We start from the raw sequence: 22,801 nt of genomic DNA, 5'->3' as shown, positions 1-22,801 counted from the left end.
TCAACATCACTCATTATTAGAGAAATGCAAATCAAAACCACAATGAGGTACCACTTCACACCAGTCAGAATGGCTGCGATCCAAAAATCTGCAAGCAATAAATGCTGGAGAGGGTGTGGAGAATAGGGAACCCTCCTACACTGTTGGTGGGAATGCAAACTAGTACAGCCACTTTGGAGAACAGTGTGGAGATTCCTTAAAAAATTGCAAATAGAACTACCTTATGACCCAGCAATCCCCCTGCTGGGCATACACACCGAGGAAACCAGAATTGAAAGAGACACATGTACCCCAATGTTCATCGCAGCACTGTTTATAATAGCCAGGACATGGAAACAACCTAGATGTCCATCAGCAGATGAATGGATAAGAAAGCTGTGGTACATATACACAATGGAGTATTACTCAGCTGTTAAAAAGAATTCATTTGAATCAGTTCTGATGAGATGGATGAAACTGGAGCCGATTATACAGAGTGAAGTAAGCCAGAAAGAAAAACACCAATACAGTGTACTAACACATATATATGGAATTTAGGAAGATAGCAATGACGACCCTGTATGCAAGACAGGAAAAAAGACACAGATGTGTATAATGGACTTTTGGACTCAGAGGGAGAGGGAGAGGGTGGGATGATTTGGGAGAATGGGAATTCTAACATGTATACTATCATGTAAGAATTGAATCGCCAGTCCATGTCTGACGTAGGGTGCAGCATGCTTGGGGCTGGTGCATGGGGATGACCCAGAGAGATGTTGTGGGGAGGGAGGTGGGAGGGGGGGTCATGTTTGGGAATGCATGTAAGAATTAAAGATTTTAAAATTTAAAAATAAATAAATAAATACATACATACATACAGAAAAAAAAAATTCCTCAAAGGAAAGATGAAATAAAAAAGGGAAAATTCTGAAATAAAAGATGGATGTTAATTTTGAACATTTATAGATAAAAGTGAACATTTTAGAAATGAAAATGTCAGTGAAATTTTTAAAACCTACAGTTAGTAAGAATAAATGATATATTGGAAAAAGAGATGAAAGAATTTATGAATTGAAAGATATTACTTAAGAGGATTTAGAACATATCTCAGAGAACTGAAGAGATGGAAAATAGGAAAGAGAAATTGATTGAGAAATTCTAATATATGCCTTCTAGGACTTTTGAAATAGAGGATGAATAGTGGACATGCAATATTTGGAGAAAATACTGTTGACATTTTCCTTACTTTGAGTTCTCAAGAGGGTAACTGTAGAGCTGAGCAGGCTAAATGAAAATAGATTTATACTTAGATACATTGTAGAGAAGGGCTGTGGTAAAGAACCTGCCTGCCAGCCCAGGATCCCCTGGAGGAGGAAATGGCAACCCACTCCAGTATACTTGCCTGGAGAATCTCATGGACAGAAAGAGTTGCACAGAGTCAAACATGACTGAGCAACTTAGCATGCATGCACATTGTAGAGAACCCCCAAAATGTTAGAGTTAAGGATAAAACTGTAAACAAAACCACAGAGGAATAACAATAATCCTTGTTATGAACAAAAGAAGAGTGGAGCAATATCTGCAGTTATAAGGTGAAATAACTTTTAATCGAGAATTCTATGCCCATTCAAATGATAGTTCACGTGCAAGAGTGAAATAAAACCATTTTTAGATGTACAAATGCTAAGGGTTTGCCACCTACAGATTGTTAATGAAAGGACTATTAACGATATACTTCAGCAAAGAAGAAAAGGTAACCTGGAGGAGGGAGCTAGATAAAAAGATAGCTGTAAAATATGTCAGTAAATCTCATTAACTATTGATGTTTTAAAAAAACACTGACACAGTTAAATTTAGAAAGGTGGAGCTACAATCTTAAACAATATTAAGACATAGAAGATAGATTGTAGGAGTTTGGAGGGAAGTTAGTGTGATAAAATCCTTGTCTTCTTTAAGGAGTCTTTGTTTAAGGCTGGCTACTAAAGGAAGAAAACAAGTAGGCACGATTTCCAAATAAACAGAGGAAAAGAGAAAGTGAATAAACCAAAGCTTACTCACTCCAGTATTCTTGGGCTTCCCTGGTGGCTCAGATGATAAAGAATCTTTTTGCAATGCAGGAGACCTGGGTTCGATCCCTGGGTTCGATCCCTGGGCTGGGAAGATCCCCTGGAGAAGGGAGTGGCTGCCGACTCCAGTATTCTTGCCTGGAGAATTCCATGGACTGTATAGTCATAGGGTTGCAAAGAGTCAGACATGACTGAGTGACTTTCCCTTTCAACCAAATAGAAGACAAGAGAAAGGGGAAAAAGGAAAAATCATAGTAAGTGAAAAACATGAAAGATAGTGGTAGATATTAAATATAAATATTTTAGCAAGCATAATACATATAAACTGATTAAATTCAGTTCCTAAAAGTCAAGGTGGTTGAATTAAACCTCTCATTTTAAATTGAACTATATACTGCTTAATTTAAGATTGCTGGGAGAAATATCAATAACCTCAGATATGCAGATGACACTACCCTTATGGCCGAAAGCAAAGAGGAACTGAAGAGTCTCTTGATGAGGGTGAAAGAGGAGAGTGAAAAAGCTAGCTTCAAACTCAACATTCAAAATACTATTAAGATCATGGCATTTGGTCCCATCACTTCATGGCAGCTAGATGGGGAAAGTGGAGAAACAGTGACAGACTTTATTTTCTTGGGCTCCGCAGATCACTGCAAATGGTGACTGCAGCCAGGAAACTAAAAGACGCTTGCTCCTTGGAAGAAAAGCTATGACAAACCTAGACAGCATGTTAAAAAGCAGAGACGTACTTTGCTGACAAAGGTCTGTATAGTTAAAGCTTTGGTTTTTCCAGTAGTTATGTATGGATGTGAGTTGGACCCTAAGGAAGGCTGAGCACTGAAGAATTGATGCTTTTGAATTGTGATGTTGGAGAAGACTCTTGAGAGTCCCTTGGACAGCAAGCAGATCAAAGCAGTCAATCCTAAAGGAAGTCAACCCTGAGTATTCATCGAAAGGACTGATGCTGAAACTGAAGCCCAATACTTTGGCCATCTGATGTGAAGAGGAGAGTCATTAGAAAAGACCCTGATGCTGGGAAAGATTGAAGGCAGGAGAAGGAGATGGCAGGGGACGAGATGATTGTATGTCATTACCAACTCAGTGGACGTGAGTTTGAGCAAGCTTCAGGAGATGGTGAAGGACAGGGAAGCCTGGCATGCTGCAGTCCATGGGATCGCAAAGAGTCAGACATAACTGAGTGACTGAGCAACAGTAAATATACTGCTTATAAGAGACACATTTAAAATGTCAAGGAAAGGTTTGAAGCAAAGAGAAAAAAATCCGGGCAAAATACTTTATATTTTAGATGTACTCTAAAGCTAGAATAGTAGTATTCATATCAAACCAGGTGAAATTCAACATGAAAAGCATTGATAACAGAAAGAAGGAAGTTATATAATGGTAAAATGAATACTCATGCAAGGAGTATAAAAGTACAAATCTTTTAGGTACCTAACAGCATAGACTTGAAATATTTAAAGCTCAGTTTAATAGAATTACAAGGGGGAAAGATACATTCATGATCATAGTGGTAAATATTAATATCCTTTACTCAGAAACTGATAGATCAGAAAAAATGGCAAGAATATAGAATTAAGATACAATTATACTTGAGCTCATATAAATACATACATGTATGTGTATGTGTGTATATTCATTGGCACTCAGTGTACACAAAGCATATGCAAAAATTGATCACTTCCTAGGTTATAAAGAAGTCTCAGTAAATAGAAGTCAGACAAGAGTATAGAATCCAGACACAACCTGTTCTCTGACGGTAATGCAATTAAATTACAAATAAACTATGATTATTTTCATATAATATAAAAAATAAATTATTGATGGGTTAAAGAACAAATGAGAAAATAAAAAATTTAAATTGTCTGGAAGGATGTATTTATGACATTGAACCACGAGAAGCTTTCTTAGATAAGACAAGCATAATTGATGGATATATTAAAATTTATATACTAAAAAACTTAAGATGAGCTTGACTGGGAGAAGATATCATGTATTAAGACTTTATAAAAGCTAAAATTCATCAGTAAAAGGACAAATAAACCAATAAAAAATGGGGGAAATTTGAATAACCTGTAAACTTATGAAAAGATGCTCAGTTTCAGTAGTTATCAGGGAACTATGTCTGCATTACTCATGAAATTCTACCACTTTGCCCTCTAGAAGTGAGTATCATCAGCAACATCTTTGTTCCTCTTTTCTCTGAACATGCCCTTTCCCTTCTTGCTCTAGCTGAACGCTGACTCACCTGTGGGGATTCTGCTTCCTCCAGTTGTCTAAGTAGTAGTTGTCTCCCTCCCACCTCACCCCCACAGCCCTCCTGCCTCTGACCCTAGAGGTGGGTTATGTTCCCTGCTTCTTCCTCACTGGTATTTTAGGCAGTCTTTCTCCCACCTCCTAAAACTCCTCAGATTTAAAGCGTGTGCCATCAAGCTATGCCACCTGCTTCCCCTTCCCGTGGCAGCACTTAAACAGAATTCCAGGTCACTTCTCCTCATTCCTTGAAGGTATAATTTTCAGGCTCAGTGTGCGTGCTGTACCATTTGCTATCCTCTAAATTTCCTACATTTCTTTCCTCTAGTGGTTTTGTCTTCTGCTCATTCCTGTGGTCTTGCCTTGTTCTCACTAGCAGTGACTCTCCTTCTAGGATCTCAGTCTCAGCTATCCCTCTTCTACCTGTCATCTTTCTTTCTTTCTTTTTCTCTCTGATCATGTGACTCCAATAATTCTTTGCAGTCTATAGATTCCATGCAATGTATAATTTACTGATCCTACCACCCTTTCATTATCCCTTGTACTCCATATAAGGAAAACAATAGAATGGGAAAGACTAGAGCTCTCTTCAAGAAAATTAGACATACCAAAGGAACATTTCATGCAAACATGGGCACAGGAAAGGACAGAAATGGTATGGACCTAAACAGAAGCAGAAGATACTAAGAAGAGGTGGCAAGAATACACAGAAGAACTGTACAAAAAGCATTTTCATGACCCAGATAACCACGATGGTATGATCACTCACCTAGAGCCAAGGATCCTGGAATGCGAAATCAAGTGGGCCTAAGGAAGCATCACTACAAACAAACCTAGTGGAGGTGATGGAATTCCAGCTGAGCCATTTCAAATACTGAAAGATAATGCTGTGAAACTGCTGCACTCAGTGTGCCAGCAAATTTGGAAGACTCAGCAGTGGACAAGGACTAGAAAAGGTCAGTTTTCATTCCAGTCCCAAAGAAAGGCAATGCCAAAGAATGCTCAAACTACCTCACAATTGCACTCATCTCACATGCTGGTAAAGTAGGCTTTGTCAGATTATCAGCGGGAGTTGACAGAGTTCTAAGAGAGGGAAGTGAGAAATCTCAGTTTTCTCCTTCCCCTTTCCCTTTCTTTTTCTTTCTTTCTTCCTTGTTTTGTCTCAGAAGTGATTGATTAGATTAGTATATAGCATTTGTTATTTTGAATTTTATTTAAAACATGAAGTTCAGTTGTGTTTAACTTTTTCCAGAAATTTAGATCGCTTTGTCTTCTGCTGCATATCTTGGAAACAGGCACAGTAAGCCATAGCAACGAGATCAGTTCAGTCACTCAGTCATGTCCAAATCTTTGTGGCTTCATAGACTACAGCATGCCAGTCCTCCCTGTTCTGTCCTGTCCATCACCAACTCCCAGAGCCTACTCAAACTCAAGTCCATCACACTAGTGATGCCATCCAACCATCTCATCCTCTGTCATCCCCTTATCCAACCTTCAATCTTTCCCAGCATCAGAGTCTTTTCAAATGAGTCAGTTCTTTGCATCAGGTGGCCAAAGTATTGGAGTTTCAGCTTCAGCATCAGTCCTTCCAAAGAATATTCAGGACTGATTTGCTTTAGGGTTGACTGGTTGGATCTCCTTGCAGTCCAAGGGACTTCTCAAGAGTCTTCTCCAACACCACAGTTCAGATGCATCAATTCTTCAGCGCTCAGCTTCTTTATATAGTCCAGCTCTCACATCCATACATGACTATTGGAAAAACAATAGCTCTGACTAGATGGATCTTTGTTGGCAAAGTAATGTCTCTGCTTTTTAATATGTTGCCTAGGATTTTCATAGCTTTTCTTCCAAGGAGTAAGCATCTTTTAATTTCATGGCTGCAGTCACCATCTGCAGTGATTTTCGAGCCCCCCAAAATAAAGTCTTACACTGTTTCCATTGTTTCCCCATCTGTTTGCCATGAAGTGATGGGATCAGATGCCATGATCTTAGTTTTCTGAATGTTGAGTTTTAAGGCAACTTTTTCACTGTTCTCTTTCACTTTCATCGAGAGGCTCTTTAGTTCTTCTTAGCTTTCTGCCATGAGGGCGGTGTCATCTGCTTATCTGAGATTATTGATATTTCTCCCAGAAATCTTGATTCCAGCTTGTGCTTCATCCAGCTCAGCATTTTGCATGATGTCCTCTGCATATAAGTTAAATAAGTAGGGTGACAACACACAGCTTTGACATACTCCTTTCCTGATTTAGAACCAGTCTGTTGTTCTGTGTCCAGTTCTAACTCTTGCTTCTTGACCTGCATACAGATTTCTCAGGAGACAGATCAGGTGGTCTGGTATTCCCATCTCTTTCAGAATTTTCCACAGTTTGTTGTGATCCACACAGACAAAGGGTTTGGTGTAGTCAGTAAAGCAGAAGTAGATGTTTTTCTGGAACTCTCTTCCTTTTTGGTGATCCAGCAAATGTTGGCAATGAACTAGTTACCTAATTTTGAATCTTGGCTTTGTCTCTTAGTGTGAGACTTTGGGTTTATCATTTAATTTAGCTACACCTAAGTTTTCTCCTGTAAAAAATTGAGCTAATAGTAGTAACTGTGATGGGCTTCCCTGGTGGCTCAGTGGTAAAGAATCTGCCTGCCAAAGCAGGAGACGTGGGTTCAGTCTCTGGTCTGGAAAGGTCCCACATGTCTTGGGGCAACTAAGCTTCTGTGCCACAACTATTGAGCCTGTACCCAGAACCTGGGAGCTGCAACTACTGAGCTCGCATCCTGCAGCTGCTGAAGCTCTCGTGCCTAGAGCCCCTGTTCTGCAGCAAGAGAAGCCGCTGCAGTGAGAAGCCTGCACACCGCAACTAGAGAGCAACCTCTACTTGCCACAACTAGAGAAAAGCGCAGGCAGCAATGAAGACCCAGCACAGCCAAACAATCAGTAAATAAAAAATAGTAACTATGGTAATACTTACTTCAAAGATTAAATGAAATATAGCTATATGGAAAGCACTTAACACAGTGCCTGGCACATAGCAAGCATGCCGTGAATGTTAAGTGCCGCTGCAGTTATTATCACTGCTGTTATTTTTATCAGTGGTTGGAAAAGAACCCTATATTTTGAAACTTTATACAGACTTATCAGACAATTTGACATGTCTCTTCTACCTTTCTCCACAAGTTTGGCAGTTTTGCCAGTATTTTATTCACATTTTTCTTTGAGCATATTTCGTTTCCTCTTTATCTTCCCCCCTCTAATCATACCTAACATCATATAGGTACTTACTGTGGGCTAGGTGCTTTGTGAAATGTTCTGTGAACAGTGAAGCAGAAGCTGGAAGTTTAGGTTCTGGTCCTAGTTCTGTCATTCAGCCTTTTGACTGGGTCAACAGATTGACTCTTACTAAGCCTTCGTTTTGTCATGTACAGAATAGGGATAATAATACTTGTCCTGTCTTTATATAATACTTTGTTTTGAATATTAAATGATACGTTTTCAAGAGGTGGGACAAATTCAGAGAGTAGCACTGACATATGTACACTATGATGGTGAAATAGCTGGCTGGCGGGAAGCAGCTGCAGAGCACAGGGAGCTCAGCTCATGCTCGGATGACCCACAGTGGGGGGTGGGGAGCAGGAGGGAGCCTCAACAGGAAGGGCATATGTGTATACTTACAGCTGGTTCACATTGGTATAAGCAGAAACCGACACAGCACTGTAAAGCAGTTGTTGTCTAGTTGCTAAGTTGCTTTACGACCCCATGGACTGTAGCCTTCCAGGCTTCACTGTTCACGGGATTTCTCAGGCAGAAACACTGGAGCAGGTTACCATTTCCTTCTCCAGGGGATCTTCCTGACCCAGGGATTGAACCTGCATCTTCTGCTTGGCAGGCTGATTCTTGACCGCTGAGTCACCAGGGAAAGCATAAAGCCATTATCCTGCAATTAAAAAAAGCCCTTCATAAAATAAAATATGCAAATATAAAGACTGCTATTTTTGTCTAACTTAAATGTCCGATTTGCATAGTACATTGCCCTTTAGATGGAATTACCTAGATGTAACTTATTCCTTTTTAGAGTCTTTCTTAATAGAAGTCTCACATAGAGCAATTACAGGGAATAGAAACATCTTAACTTGAAAGCAGTTTTGCCTATTATGCATTTTAAGAAAGGCTGGCTAAAGTATTTGAATAATATACATATGGATACATGATAGGGTAAATACATAAATGAGTGAAGATGAGTCACAGTATTTTTGAGAATTTCATACTAAGATTAGTGTCTGAATTCACAGGAAGCTACTAGTGCTTCACTGATTATTCTAGAAAAAGTTTGTGATGGAGGTATAATTCAGGAAAATTCAAGTGAACTTTAAGTTTGTGTGGAATATAGGGAGAGAAATGAGGTGGTCTGGAATATCTGGTAAAGGGCTGTTAGCACAGGGCCTTGGGGTGCAGTGTAATGGGAAGTCAGTGGTGTAATTGTAGAGCTCTACCTGGAAGATGGTCTCCTGTGGCTCTGTGATCTTGGACAAACCAGCCTCTAAATCTCAGTTTTCTAAGCTGTAAAGTATAGCTAATAATACATACTTTAAAATTTGTATAAGGGGATATTTGCCATCATAATTAAATTATTACTACTAGAGTTGGAAAGTACTTGGAGAGCCATTAAGGCAAAGGTTTTGTGGGTTGTTGATGATTACTTTAAATTTTATTGCTTGAGTGTTGAGAATTTGGGCCTGGATTAGGACTGTCAGATAAAATACTTACTAATTTTTATTTGCTGGGTCTGACAGCCTTCATCTGGATGAAGGACTGTGGAAGGAGGATGAGCAGCTCCATTTCAGCCTTTTAAGTGTGTGTGTCTTTGTGTGTGTAAATGTTTTGTTTGCTTGCCTTTTGGTAACGAAGATTCTGTATAAGCCAAAGGCTGGCTATAAAAGAGTTTTCAAGTATAGAAGTCACTGTTACTTTGAAGGCCAAAGCGTAAAACAAAACTGAAGCCTCTTAGCTTCTATTTTGGGTGTTCTTCACTCTGGGACTCTTACATGAAGAAGGGAAAACAAACAAGCTAATAGGAATGGCTTACACACATACAGGACAACCCAAAGAAACTTGGAATTGTTTGCTGTTCTAACTGTAGTACAAGTATTTATTTACTTATCAGTTTAAGTAGCCACAGAGAGAAAAGCAACTTGTTTGTACTTCTAGTGAGAAGGTTCACGTCTTCCTATAAACTACACACTCATGTTTGTGGTGGAATGATTCTTTGGTAGTCTATAAAAGTGTAGAATATAATCTTGTATTTCCAAAATCTGCCTGTGCAAACGAGGAAAGACTGGGTCATATGAATGCTGTAGTTACTTTATTTGGTGAATCTGCTCTACAGCTGATGCTTGGTTTTCTTCATCAGTATTCTTTTCTAGTAAATTGTTTTGTGTTTATATATTGATTTTTACTTGTAGTGGAAAAATGGTTTAAGATAAAGGTAAGTAATAGTATAAGTAGAGAATATGTCATTTCTAAATGAAAAGAATATATGCAGCAATTTCACAATGATGAAATGGGTATCTGTTATTTGTTAGTGTATTTAAATGTGCCACACATATATTTTAGTAAACCAGGAGCCCTTTTAGTGCTCCTTTTTGACCAAGTGTCTATTCATCATTAAAATCATCCTAATTTTCAATGAGACATGTAATTGATATTACAAACCTGCTGCTTTTATTTAAAATGAGAAGCTTTGTTTTGGTGAATTCAGTATGATGTAAGGTGAAAAGAAAGACATCATGTTTTTAAGTATTTATGTTGAAAAGTGTGATTTATAAAAAAATCTAGTTCCTGGAAGCATCAGAATATTTTTTTTCATGTTTTATTTCATCAGAACACTACAGTAGACTGTAAAATGACATCATCTACAGCTGGAGATAAACACTTTGATAAAAGTCCCACTAAAACAAGACACCCTCGGAAAGTTGATCTAAGAGCTCGATACTGGGCATTTCTTTTTGACAATCTTCGCCGGGCAGTAGATGAAATCTATGTGACTTGTGAATCAGATCAGAGTGTGGTGGAATGTAAGGTAAGGTTTGCTTTAAGTTTTTGTAATCCATTTGACGTCAGATTCGCCAGTTTTTGCTCTATCTAAGTTGATTATTTACCTTCAGTATTAACTATAATCTCCATGCTGTACACTACATCCTCAGAGCTTACTCATCTTAAAACTGAAAGTCTGTACCCTTAACTGGCATCTCCCTATTTCCCCTATCATTTGCAGCCACTATTCTACTGTCGGCTTCTGTGAATGCGTCAGGTTTTTCTTCATTTTGGTTTTTTAAGATTATCCTTGTTGTTGTCTGCGTTACCTAATTGTGTACTTTTCTATTCTGTGCAAGACTGGGTAGAAAATTGTCTTGATATATATAGTCTTAGGCGAGAAATTAAAAGATAGGTACACACACACACACACACACACACACACACACACACACAGAGTTTATTTCAAGGTCTCTCTTGGCTGCATTCTCCGTTGGTACTGTAGGTGGCATTAGTGAGTTTTTCACATTCTTTGGTTTCATGTTTAACGTCTTTAACTGGACATTGCCCCTTTTCTTGGAGAAGGCAGTGGCACCCCACTCCAGTGTTCTTGCCTGGAGAATCCCAGGGACGTGGGAGCCTGGTGGGCTGCTGTCTATGGGGTTGCACAGAGTCAGACACGACTGAAGTGACTTAGCAGCAGCAGCAGCAGCCCCTTTTCTGTTGAGATCACTCTCATCAACTTTGGTGAGGGGAAAGTGAGATTGATGGCTAACCGTAAACAACTCTGAGTGGGATTTGGAAGTAGTTGTAAGGTGTGTTTTCTAATTTTAGATAACCTTGTGTTTGTAATAGGATGTCAAACAGACACATAGCATAATCTGTCTCTGAAAATGCACTGGAAAGCCTGGACTTTTAGTAGATACAAACTATATGCTGTATCTATACTAAATAAAATTATCTTGAGAAAAATCAGGATGATATATCTTCATAGAAAGATTACAGAGGCAGCTTCTGTTTCTACAGTGAACATGGTTAAAAATCCTGAAAGTCATTATTTAACCTTTGAAATATATGAAGAGTCAAAGCAAAGTTATATGTTGAAACAATAGCTGTTTCCTCTAAAATTGGAAACAGCCAAAATGTGTTTTAAACTAACTTAAAAATATGACTCAACAGAAACAGGTTTCCGAATGAACAGTGATTGAAATCATCCAAGTTTATGCTTTGGTTGTCACAATTAATATTGTTACTATCAGCTTGTAAAACTTTTTTATGTTTTAAGAAAATATTTTTAAGGAAAATCATATTGTTAGGGTGTAGTCTCCACTCCTTGTTTTCCATTTCAACCTGCGGGGAACTGGATGTGTGGCTCTGGGATATTGGGGACCCCGTGGAGTATAGAAACTGGTACCTGTATCTCCCTTAGAGATTTCATAGCATTACAAGCTTGCTGGAGTAGCTCATGCCAGCTGGGCTTAGAGGGACTTCAGGGTAGTAAGCTTTCTTTGGAAGGAGTTAGGATGGGACTTGTCACTGATCGAGTAAAGAGGACCGCCAGTGCATCTCATGATTTCTGTGAGGGAAGGATTGTAGACATCGGTGAAGATGTTGGAGTAATAGGGACTTCCTATGAGGACACTCGGTTAGGTGTCAGTAGAATACACCAAAGTCTGATGGAGTTGAGGCAGATCTTGCTTTGGGCAGAGGGAGCCAGGGTGGACCTGACCACTGCCTAGAGACCCATGAGTGCTCCCTGTGCAGAAACTACCATGTACTGCAGAGATCAGTGGGGACTGCGCACTCACATTGATCCAGAAAAGGGTCAGGGACGCATCTCTGCCTGGCAGCACTTGACTCTGTTGTTGGTCAGCATCATCTTAGTCCCTGGAGAAGGACTGGCTGATGACTACCGAGGATCCATCACTAATATCTGGTAAGCTCTGTAAGTGGAATATTGCTCTGTTCCCACAAGTGCCACTTACGGCAGGGACATAAGTTTGTGAATGTAGGATAGTGTTAAGGGGTACAGAGGAGGAAGAGACGAACGACTCCGTGAAAACAACCCGAATTCCTCCCCCACAACAGGCATCTGCTAAAGGCTGTCCAATTCTCACCTGTGCTAGGTTGTCAGACAACAATAGGCAGATTGTCTGAAGATAGGATGTAAAAATCAAACTTTGATAATTGAATGTGACTGAAAAATTGTGGATTTCACTGAGCATACTCAGCAGGTTTAGGATTCAGCTGAGTAGCTAGTTATATGTGGAAAAAGATAAAAGTATTCTATGTTTATATCTCAAAAGTTGAGACTTCTCATTTCAACAAGTTAAGTAAGGATCAAAATGATATGTGAGAAAATGCTTAGAAAAGTATAACATACAATAAAAAGAAAATACATTTTATAATTAGATGAAAGGAGAAGTCACAGATGGAGATAGGGGAATATAGATCCAGAACAGAGAAGAATCATTATAGAAGCAGGAAGAATATAGGAGAATAGGAATGTCCCAAAGGCCATGGAAGAAGGACTGGTACATAGGTTAAGAATGACTGCAGTTGAGAGAAAGCTTGGCATTCAAGAGGGATAAGAACAGATGGGATCAAGGTGGAAACTTGTGATAAGAATTTGGAATTCCATTTGAGGGGTTCTTTGCCCTTTTATATTTTCAAGAAGTAGGAGGTATGAGGTTGGAAGTTGGAAGAGGGTGGAAAGACTGAAATAACTGTGATGGAGAACGAAAGGGCAGACTTTTGGAAGCCACAGGGTTGCCCAGCAACCTTGAAGGTCACAGTTGAGACTGGAAATTCTTCTCTTTCCTGTATGTTTAATTTTCCTTATTAGAGTCTTCTCCCATCAGCACACTACTTGCTTATTTCTCTTCCATTCTAAACTACAGCAATAAAAACAATAAAAAGAAACCCCCAAACCCTATCTCTGTTTTACTTATTCTTCCATCTACTGTCCCACACCCCATTTTCCTCCTCTCCTTCTTAGCCAGGTTTCTTAGAAGACACCTGCCTTTTTGCGGCCTCCATTTCCTTTTCTCTCAGGAACTCATTTGTCTACTCCAACCTGGCGTCATGTCCCTATCAGAGCTCCTATTAAACTCTTATTAAAGTCACTCAGCGTTGCTCAGTCCAGTGGGTGTTTTTCTGTCCCTCCCTTGATCTCTGAGTAGCATTTCACACTGTTGAGCACTCCCCTCTTGCAGCACTCTCTCCTTTGGCTTTTATAGAACCACCACTGCTAGTTTTCTTCCTTCTTTGTTGGTTGCTGCCTCTGCTTCCTCTTAGTTGGCTTTTCCTTTTCCACCTGACCTTTAGCTTTTGGGAATTCATTAAGGCTCATCTTAGACCATCTTCTTTTCTCACTATTAGTTTCTCCCTCTGCGATTTCTCCATGCCATGGCTTAATTTATTGTTGCTTTTCTGATGATTCTTAAATTTATATCTCTAGCCTATACTTTTCTTCTGATTTTCAGACTTGTGTATCCAAATAGCCTCATTGGCATCTCCACTTGGATATTTCATAAGCATGTCAAACTGATGTATATAGAAACAAGTTCATGATGACTCCTTCTACCCTAAACCTGGAGATATATTTTTCTTCCCTGAATTGGCAGGTAGTCCCTCCATCTTCCTCCCTTTACCCCACACCAGCCACTGTCCAATGAATGGACCTCTTTGAGTTCAATTCAGTTCTGTTGCTCAGTCGTGTCCGACTCTTGATGACCCAATGGACTGCAGCACACCAGGCTTCCCTGTCCATCACCAGCTCCTGGAGCTTACTCAAACTCATGTCCATTGAGTTGGTGATGCCATCCAACCATTTCATCCTCTGTTGTCCCCTTCTCCTGCCTTCAACCTTTCCCAGCATCAGGGTCTTTTCCAATGAGTTAGTTCTTTGCATCAAGTGGCCAAAGTATTGGAGTTTCAGCTTCGGCGTCAGACCTTCCAATGAATATTCAGGACTTATTTCCTTTAGGATGGACTAGTTTTATCTTCTTGCTGTCTAAAGGACTCTCAAGAGTCTTCTCTATCACCACAGTTCAAAAGTATCAATTCTTTGGTGCTCAGTTTTCTTTATAGTCTAACTCTCACGTCTGTACTGGAAAAGCTATAGCTTTGACTAGATAGACCTTTGTTGGCAAAGTAATGTCTCTGCTTTTTAATACTCTTTGAGTATTACCTCCTAAATCTTTCCAACCTGTCCACTTCTCTTATTCTCTACTGCTACCATTCTAGTCCAAGCTGCCATTATATTAGTAAAATCCCTGGATCACAATTGAAATCTTCTAGCAGGACTCCCTGCATCCTTCCAATCCATTCTCTATATGATAGGCAAACTGATACTTAAACATGAGCTCTGATTTCTTTGATTATAGCTCCTCAAAAGTTTCCCTTAGCTCTGTGCATTAAAATCTCCAGCATGACCTTCAAATCTTGAGTGAGTTGATTTGTGTAAACCTCATTTCACACCACTTTTCTCTCCTCCCTTCTGCCTCATTTAAACCAGCCTTCTTTCGATTACTCAAACATCCCAGGTACCCGCAAGTCTTCAGACCTTTCCACATTCTGATTTTTTTTGCCGAGACACTCATCCTCACTTTTCTTGCCCAGCACCTCTTCACCTCCCCCATCCCTTTTATCTAACTCCCATTCCTAGTATAGGTTTCAATTTAAGTGTCACTTTCTCAGGAGAGCTTATCATGTTTCAGACTAAATCAGGTTCCCTGCTGATATAGAGTTCACCCTCTTATCTGCATGGGATTGATTCCAAGACACCTCTCCTGCCCTTGCCATGTGGATACCAATATCCACAGATGCTCGAGCCCCTTTTATAAAATGATGTAATGCATTCAGCCCTGGATATCCATGGGTTCTGCTTGGGCACGTATGGCCTGACTGTACTCTCATAGCATACTTTCCCTAGAAACATTTTATCACAGTTGAAACTACATAATTGTTTATTTTGTTGTTTTTACATCTGTCTCCCTTACTAGACATGAAGCTCCCAGAAGACAGAAACCACACTGTCTCGTTTACCACTCTGTCATCAGTTCTTGGAACTGGAACTGGAACACAGTAACAGATAAATACTGTGTAGATAAATAGTAACTAGATGTTAAATGTCTGTGTGAAGCAATGAGACCACGTACATTGTTGTGGTAAAGATATGTCTACACAATTATATGGTTCCCTTCTACTCTGATGGAATGCTTACTAGCCATTTAGTCACTTGCTAAAAATGCCCAAAGATGGCGGGTAGATGAATTAGTCATGGGTTGGTATTTTTAAGGCAGATTCAGTGGAATTTCATTAAGTAAAAGATTGAAGAGGTTAAGAGAATAGTTGAAATAATGGACCATGGAACTGAAGTTTCATGGGGAAGGAAATGGCTATCACAGAAGCCTGATAGATGTGGATAAAGTAAAGAAGTTAAGTATTTGCAAATATCCTTTGGACAGATAGGAGTAGGTAAAGTGGACTCTCTATAGATAAAAATTAATGTGTATATTTTTAAAGTCACTGTTTACATACTCTAAATTATTAGCTTGTTTTTTAATGTCCTTGATCTCTCAGGCACTGAAATATTTTAGTCTCCCACTACTATTGCAGTTTCTTCAATATCTCTTTGAATTTTGGGGAATTTTTACTTTACACATTTTACTGTCTTATTATTAATTATAGTGTGTTGTATTTTTTCAATTTAAGTTTAAACTTTTTATTTTATATTGGAGCATAGTCAATTAGCAAGGGAATGCTCAAAATCCTTCAAGCCAGGTTTTAACAGTACATGAACTGAGAACTTCCAGATGTACAAGCTAGATTTAGAAAGGCAGAGGAACCAGAGATCAAATTGCCAACATATGCTGGATCATAGAAAAAGCAAGGGAATTCCAGAAAAACATCTACTTCTGCTTCATTGACTATGCTAAAGCCTTTGACTGTGTAGATCACAACAAACTGTGGAAAATTCTTAAAGAGATAGGAATACCAGACCACCTTACCTGCCTTCTGAGAAACCTGTATGGAGGTCAAGAAGCAACAGTTAGAACCAGACATGGAACAACAGACTGGTTCAAAGTTGGGAAAGGAGTACATCAAGGCTGTATATTGTCACCCTGCTTACTTAACTTCTGTGCAGAGTACATCATGTGAAATGCCAGGCTGCCTGAAGCTCAAGCTGGACTCAAGATTGCTGGGAGAAACCAGCATAAACTCAGATATGCAGATGACACCACCCTACTGGCAGAAATCGAAGAGCAACTAAAGAGCCATCTAATGAAGGTGAAAGAGGAGAGTGAAAATCTGGTTTAAAACTCAACATTCAGAAAACAAAGGTCATGACATCCAGTCCCATCACTTCATGGCAAATAGATGGGGAAAAATTGGAAACAGTGGCAGACTTTATTTTTTTGGCCTCCAAAATCACTGCAGATGCTGACTGCAGCTATGAAATTAAAAGATGCTTGCTCCTTGGAAGAAAAGCTATGACAATCTTAGACAGCATATTAAAAAGCAGAAACATGACTCTGTCGACAAAGGTTTGTATAGTCAAAGCTATGGTTTTTCCATTAGTCATGTATGGATGTGAGAGTTGGACCATGAGAAAAGCTGGATGCCAAAGAATTGATGCTTTTGAATTGTGGTGTTTGAGAATACTCTTGAGACTCCCTTGGGCTGCACGAACAAATCAGTCAATCCTAAAGGAAATCAACCGTGAATATTCATTGCAAGGACTGATGCTGATGCTGAAGCTTCAGTACTTTGGCCACCCGATGTGAAGAGCTGGCTCACTGGAGAAGACCCTGGTGCTGGGAAAAGTTGAAGGCAGGAGGAGAAGGGGGCGACAGAGGATGAGATGGTTGGATGATGTCATCAACTCGATGGACATGAGTTTGAGCAATCTCAGGGGGATAGTGAAGGACACGGAAGCCTGGTGTGTTGCAGTCCATGGGGGTAGCAAAGAGTCAGACACGACTGAACAGCAACAGCAATGTTGATTTTGAGCATTATAATAATCATTTTGAGCATTTTTGTCTACTTACACTTAGTCACAATAGGTCTCTAATAATGGGAAATAGCATAAGAAGATCTGGTCCATGTTTCAATGCCATTCTCCCAAATCATCCCGCCCTCTCCCTCACAGTCCAAAAGTCTGTTCTATACATCTGTGTCTCTTGCTGTCTCGCATACAGGGTCATCATTACCATCTTTCTAAATTCCATATATATGTGTCAGTATACTGTATTGGTGTTTTTTTTCTGGCTTACTTCTCTCTGTATAATCGGCTCCAGTTTCATCCATCTCATTAGAACTGATTCAAATGTATTCTTTTTAATGGCTGAGTAATACTCCATTGTGTATATGTACCACAGCTTTCTTATCCATTCATCTGCTGGTGGACATCTAGGTTGTTTCCATGTCCTGGCTATTATAAACAGTCCTGCGATGAATATTGGGGTACATGTGTCTCTTTCAATTCTGGTTTCCTTGGTGTGTATGCCCAGCAGTGGGATTGCTGGGTCATAAGGCAGTTCTATTTGCAATTTTTTAAGGAATCTCCACTCTGTTTTCCATAGTGAACGTGTATACCATCATGTAAGAAACGAAGCGCCAGTCTATGTTCGATACAAGATACAGGATGCTTGGGGCTGGTGCACGGGGATGATCCAGAGAGATGATATGGGGTGGGAGGTGGGAGGGTGATTCAGGATTGGGAGCTCGTATACACCCGTGGCAGATTCATGTCAATGTATGGCAAAACCAATACAGTATTGTAAAGTAAAATAACCTAAAAATAAAATTAAAAAAAAAAAAGAACATCTGGTCCAGCAACTTCCAAATGAGTTGCAATTAAAAATTAGTTAGCCACTGAAGCAACATATTTGTATTACTACCCAGGCAACTGCAAATTTTATTTATCCAAAAAGATCCTGGTAAGGATTAAATTATAGGAGAGTGCTTTTCATTAGCAGATTTTCATTTGGTAGGCTTTTATTTGTTGAATATATTATGTATGTATTCTTTTTCCAGCTTGCTTATATTGAGAATTAAGGGGAGATATTTGAAAGAGGTAAATGATAACGGAATGAAGATGACTGGGTGAATACTATTATTAGACAGTTTTTGAAAGTGATTTACTTGCCATTTTGCTTTCAGATGATTTCTTTTTTAAACATTATATTAGCAGTTTAAAAAAATGCATTTTCTTTTTGTAAGAGTCCCTTCTCATGTGATGGTTATTTCCACTTCTTTCATCATCACAGAGGGCACAACTGTACTCATTCCTGCAGCTGAGTTGGAGGGCTGTATTGATGTCTGGGCCCAAGGGTCTGTGCACCTAGTATTGTGTGTCAGGAGGACAGAGGGATGGCGCCAACCATCCTGCTGTGTGCCAGTAACTAGAATTAGTTACAAACCGATCGAATCCGTTGCAGCCAATTGGTAAACTAATTGGTAATTTTAGCTGTACATCTATATGTAGTTATCTGAATGCCTATAACATTACTTTCAGAGCCACTTTTGTTCCGTTTCGTCCTGCTTAACAAAATAGCCTTCATAGCTGTAAGGAGAAAGATGTGCATCAGTGACTGTGAGGCTGCTCCAGCTGCTTGTCTTGTTTGTATTCCCTTGTTCGTAAAACATGACTCAGGTTACAGCTGCATGGTACCACTCTGATCATTTCTGATAACGGTGAGCTAAACATTCCTTAAAATAGGTTGTTTAAGCCACCAAATGTACTTTCTCTGTGCCAACTTGTATCAGAAGTATAGCTGCTTATATTCTTGCCTTTTTGAAGGTTTCTTCTTTTTTTCTTTCAGTGAAAAGGGAAATCAGTAGACAACTTTTAAAGGAAATTATTGTGAATTAAATCTTTCTGTGCCCTAAAGTAGGTCGCTTAAGTTAATGAATTTAATTAAAGAATTTGAATTGTATTAGTAGAATTGAGAAAAGGAAGTCAACTAAATTTTTAAAATTTTCCTTTTCCTGATCATAGAAAACTTTCATTACCAGTGATTTGACTATAAGATTACCTTAGAAAGAAAATAAACAGTTCTTCTATGTCAGGAGAGTCTTTTAAAGTAGAATATAACTTTTATGACTAAAGTGAGGGTGGTACTATATTTCATTTATGAATAACTTGGCATATACTTATTATTAGTCTTGGGTCTGGTTTCCAAAGTGTACCTGTATGTTTAAAAAAAAAAAAAAAACATTGTAAGTGAAAAGTGTTTTTGAGGTCTTTGAGGCCCACTGATACTAAACCATGAGTCCAGTACTTTGTTATGGAAAAGTAATATATTTTTAAAACAAATAACCGTTTTTATAGCTAGCTGTCGTTTTCTGATAGTCATCTTCTGGGAGAATTGGAAAGTTGCCTTTTATAGTAAAGTGAGACTGGCATGTCTTTACAGTAAGATGAGAATAGGATGATACTGGTAAAGTGAATACACTTTAAAGTTCTTTTTTTTTAGTTTTTTATTTTTTAAATTTTAAAATCTTTAATTCTTACATGCGTTCCCAAACTTATGCATTTAAATGGCAACTATGGCCAATTAAGCAATGTCTGCACATAGCTAAACTTGACATCGATTCCCTTTTGTCAGACATGGAGTGGATCTTAGTGGCTTATGCGTTTAAATCTTTCTTGTGTAAAATTTTCATTGCCACTCTCATGTAAAACTAGTCAGTGCTAAGAAAAAGGTCTTTGTGAGATGAGTCGAATGTAGTGTCACAGTAATGTGATTTTGGATTTTCTAAAGAGGAAAATTAGAGTGCAGATTAACTGAATTAGAAGTGATTCCTGTGAAATCCAGTCAGTTTTAAATGTATTTTGTTACTGGAGGCTTAGTGTCTGTGCAAATGCTGTATTTGATAAACAGAATGCAGGTGACCCATATTATGAAAACTGGTTTTACATCATGCATAATTATAATGTCCTTTGATATATTCAGCTTTGTATCATTTGCCTTAGAAATGCTGGTAAAATTTTAGACATTTACTTTTCCAAATATATTTCTTTTTAAACTGATGATTTCACATATATGTTAGCAGAATTAAAGATTATTTAAAAGACTAACCAGTATTTTTTTTTTTTAATTTGATTTCAGAAAGCTTCAGTTTAGTAGTAAATGTAAAAAAAGTTGATGAGGAACACTGGAGGGAAGCATGCCCTTGATAATGGATTTGCTAGTAACTTTTTTCATTCCTATCTTTTCTTCTTTTTATTTTTCTTGCTGCTGGTATAGAACATCTTGGAGGTATGACTTAGCAGAAAGAGCAGTGGGCCAGGAGTCAATGCAGTGGGGTTTGGGTTCTGTTCTGTCACAACCAGATCACTAAACTCAGTGTTATCTTGAAAATTAAGTGACTGACTGTAGACTATGTGACTTCTTCATTCATTAGATGATCCTCTGACATTTACTCATTATGTAACATCTTTTGTCACTAATGGTTTTACTTATTCAGCCCATTCTTTAGAATAAAAATTTCTAAACAAGACTAGAGAGGGTAGAAATTTGCTTTAAGAGGGATTGTAAATTGTAATCAATTTCTGTCATAAAGTACCACTGATAAATGTTACATTGGACATCTGAGGGAATAATCTTCTGTTTAATTCACTAAGGCTAAAGAGCAGCATTTGCTAGCATGCTACTGATGTTTCAAATCACTGAATACGTCTCTCTTGTGGTTTGAATTTATTGATTCAGTGTTTTGACACATAGTGGATTTCTAACACATTTTATTTTGGTGAGTAAATCATAGAATCTTAGAACTGTTAGTAAAGTTGTCTAATCCACCTACCCATTATACAGTTACCCTTGACCATATTCTCTCTGGTAACTAATTCTCTTTTTGAGGCAGCTCTGGCAGGTGAAACTCTGTCATTTTCACTGAGCATTCTTTGTTCTGTAACTTGTATTTATGTGGAAATAATATAATCCCTTTTATGATAACCTCTTTTATGTGAAGATGTTTATCATACCATCCCATTAGTCTTTAAGCCTAGTCATCCAGTTCTTACTGTAGTTCCTACTATGATGTGATGTTAAAATCTTCCTTATTATCACACTTGGTTAATTGTAGTCTACTTTACCTATCTATCCTCCTTAAATTGTGCTTATCATGGCTTAGTGGTTAGCAAGTAGCTAGCAACAGAATTAGACTCTAGGTGATTAAATAGAAAAATTAATTCTTTGAGAGGATAGGTCACAGATTTGATACTAAAACCCATGAATCAGGGTTAGAAAATAGGCAGAAACCAGGGAGGTTTTGCAGAGAAACATCTGGCTAGGATGTATTGCTATTTTTTTTTTAATACCACCATTTCCTCTTTATCTTTGCCTTGCTTGCTTGAGATTCAGAGTCCCAGGCAAGTGAGTCTGATTGGTTAAGTTCCGATCATATTATGTGCTTAACTGTCAAGTAGTAGAGAGCAGAAAGATCTTCTCCTTTTTCGTTTGTGCAAAAACCCAATTCCCCAAACTAGAAAGAGAGTGGAAATTCTGGTTAGCAGTAAAAAAAAGAAAATATTTCATGTAGACAGAAAACTCACAGAGGAAGTGGTCTCATTTTACCTTATGCGATCAGACCCCCAGCCTTTTCATAGTTGCTGTTATAATTGTATTATTGAAGTGTGAGGCCATACTCACTCTTTCCTCTGGCTCAGCAAACTATTTACTCAACTTGAGTTTAGTGTCAAGTAAAATTACAGTCTTTTCTATATGTGTCATGTTTTGTTAAGACCAACCTCTGCCTAATATTTTACTTGCACAGTTAGTTACTGGATCAAACGGTAGAATCAGAAACTTATCATTTAAAAATATCTCATCTTTTTAGATTTGCCACATTACTATAACCTGTCCATGCTGCCCAATAGAAATATAACATGAGCCACATATGTACTTCTAAATTTCCTACTTGTTACATTAAAAAGGCAAAAAGAAACATATGAAAATAACTTACATAATATTTTAAATTTAACCCAATACAGCAAAAATTATTTCAACACAATGGTAGCAAGTCAGAAATACGTAAGAGCCAGCATCAACAACTTCCCATTTGCCAAATCTGGAACAATTCAAGTATTAAAATAAATAATGATAGTAATGGATCATTCAAGACTATAGAAATTGATGAATCCATACTATTATGAATAAGTAAATTAATAAATAGTCAAATAAGGGAGAAGAGAAAGCACCTTTTCTATAACAGAATGCTAAGTAATAAATGTATAAGGAATGATGGAATTAGAAAACCATCATTTAGAAATTATTATAATAATTTATCCAGGCAGGAATCACCAATGAATCTTAAATTAGTGAAATTTGTTGAAGAACACGATATTTATAGTTACAGAATATCTCCCTAAAAGATAGTTTTTAAGTACAGAGAAAAATAGGAAGTTTAAGTGGGGAGTTGTTAGATACCACTTATCAAATTATCAAGTTTATTA

At 38.2% G+C, this 22,801-nt stretch overlaps 1 protein-coding gene across 2 annotated transcripts in view; it reads left to right on the top strand.

Moving 5' to 3' along the window:
- Window positions 1–22,801, top strand: part of SCAPER (S-phase cyclin A associated protein in the ER) — a 401,024-nt gene that overhangs the window by 45,160 nt on the left and 333,063 nt on the right. For both annotated transcript variants that reach the window (XM_069560135.1, XM_069560134.1), the window contains exon 5: window positions 10,184–10,381. In XM_069560135.1, coding sequence (XP_069416236.1) covers window positions 10,184–10,381 — 198 coding nt within the window. The remainder of the gene's footprint in view (window positions 1–10,183; window positions 10,382–22,801) is intronic.

The sequence above is a fragment of the Ovis canadensis genome, chromosome 18, assembly GCF_042477335.2.
Source record: "Ovis canadensis isolate MfBH-ARS-UI-01 breed Bighorn chromosome 18, ARS-UI_OviCan_v2, whole genome shotgun sequence".
Classification (NCBI taxonomy): Eukaryota; Metazoa; Chordata; class Mammalia; order Artiodactyla; family Bovidae; genus Ovis; species Ovis canadensis.
Note: the sequence above shows the minus strand (reverse complement) of the source record. Positions and strands in the feature narration are given on the sequence as shown.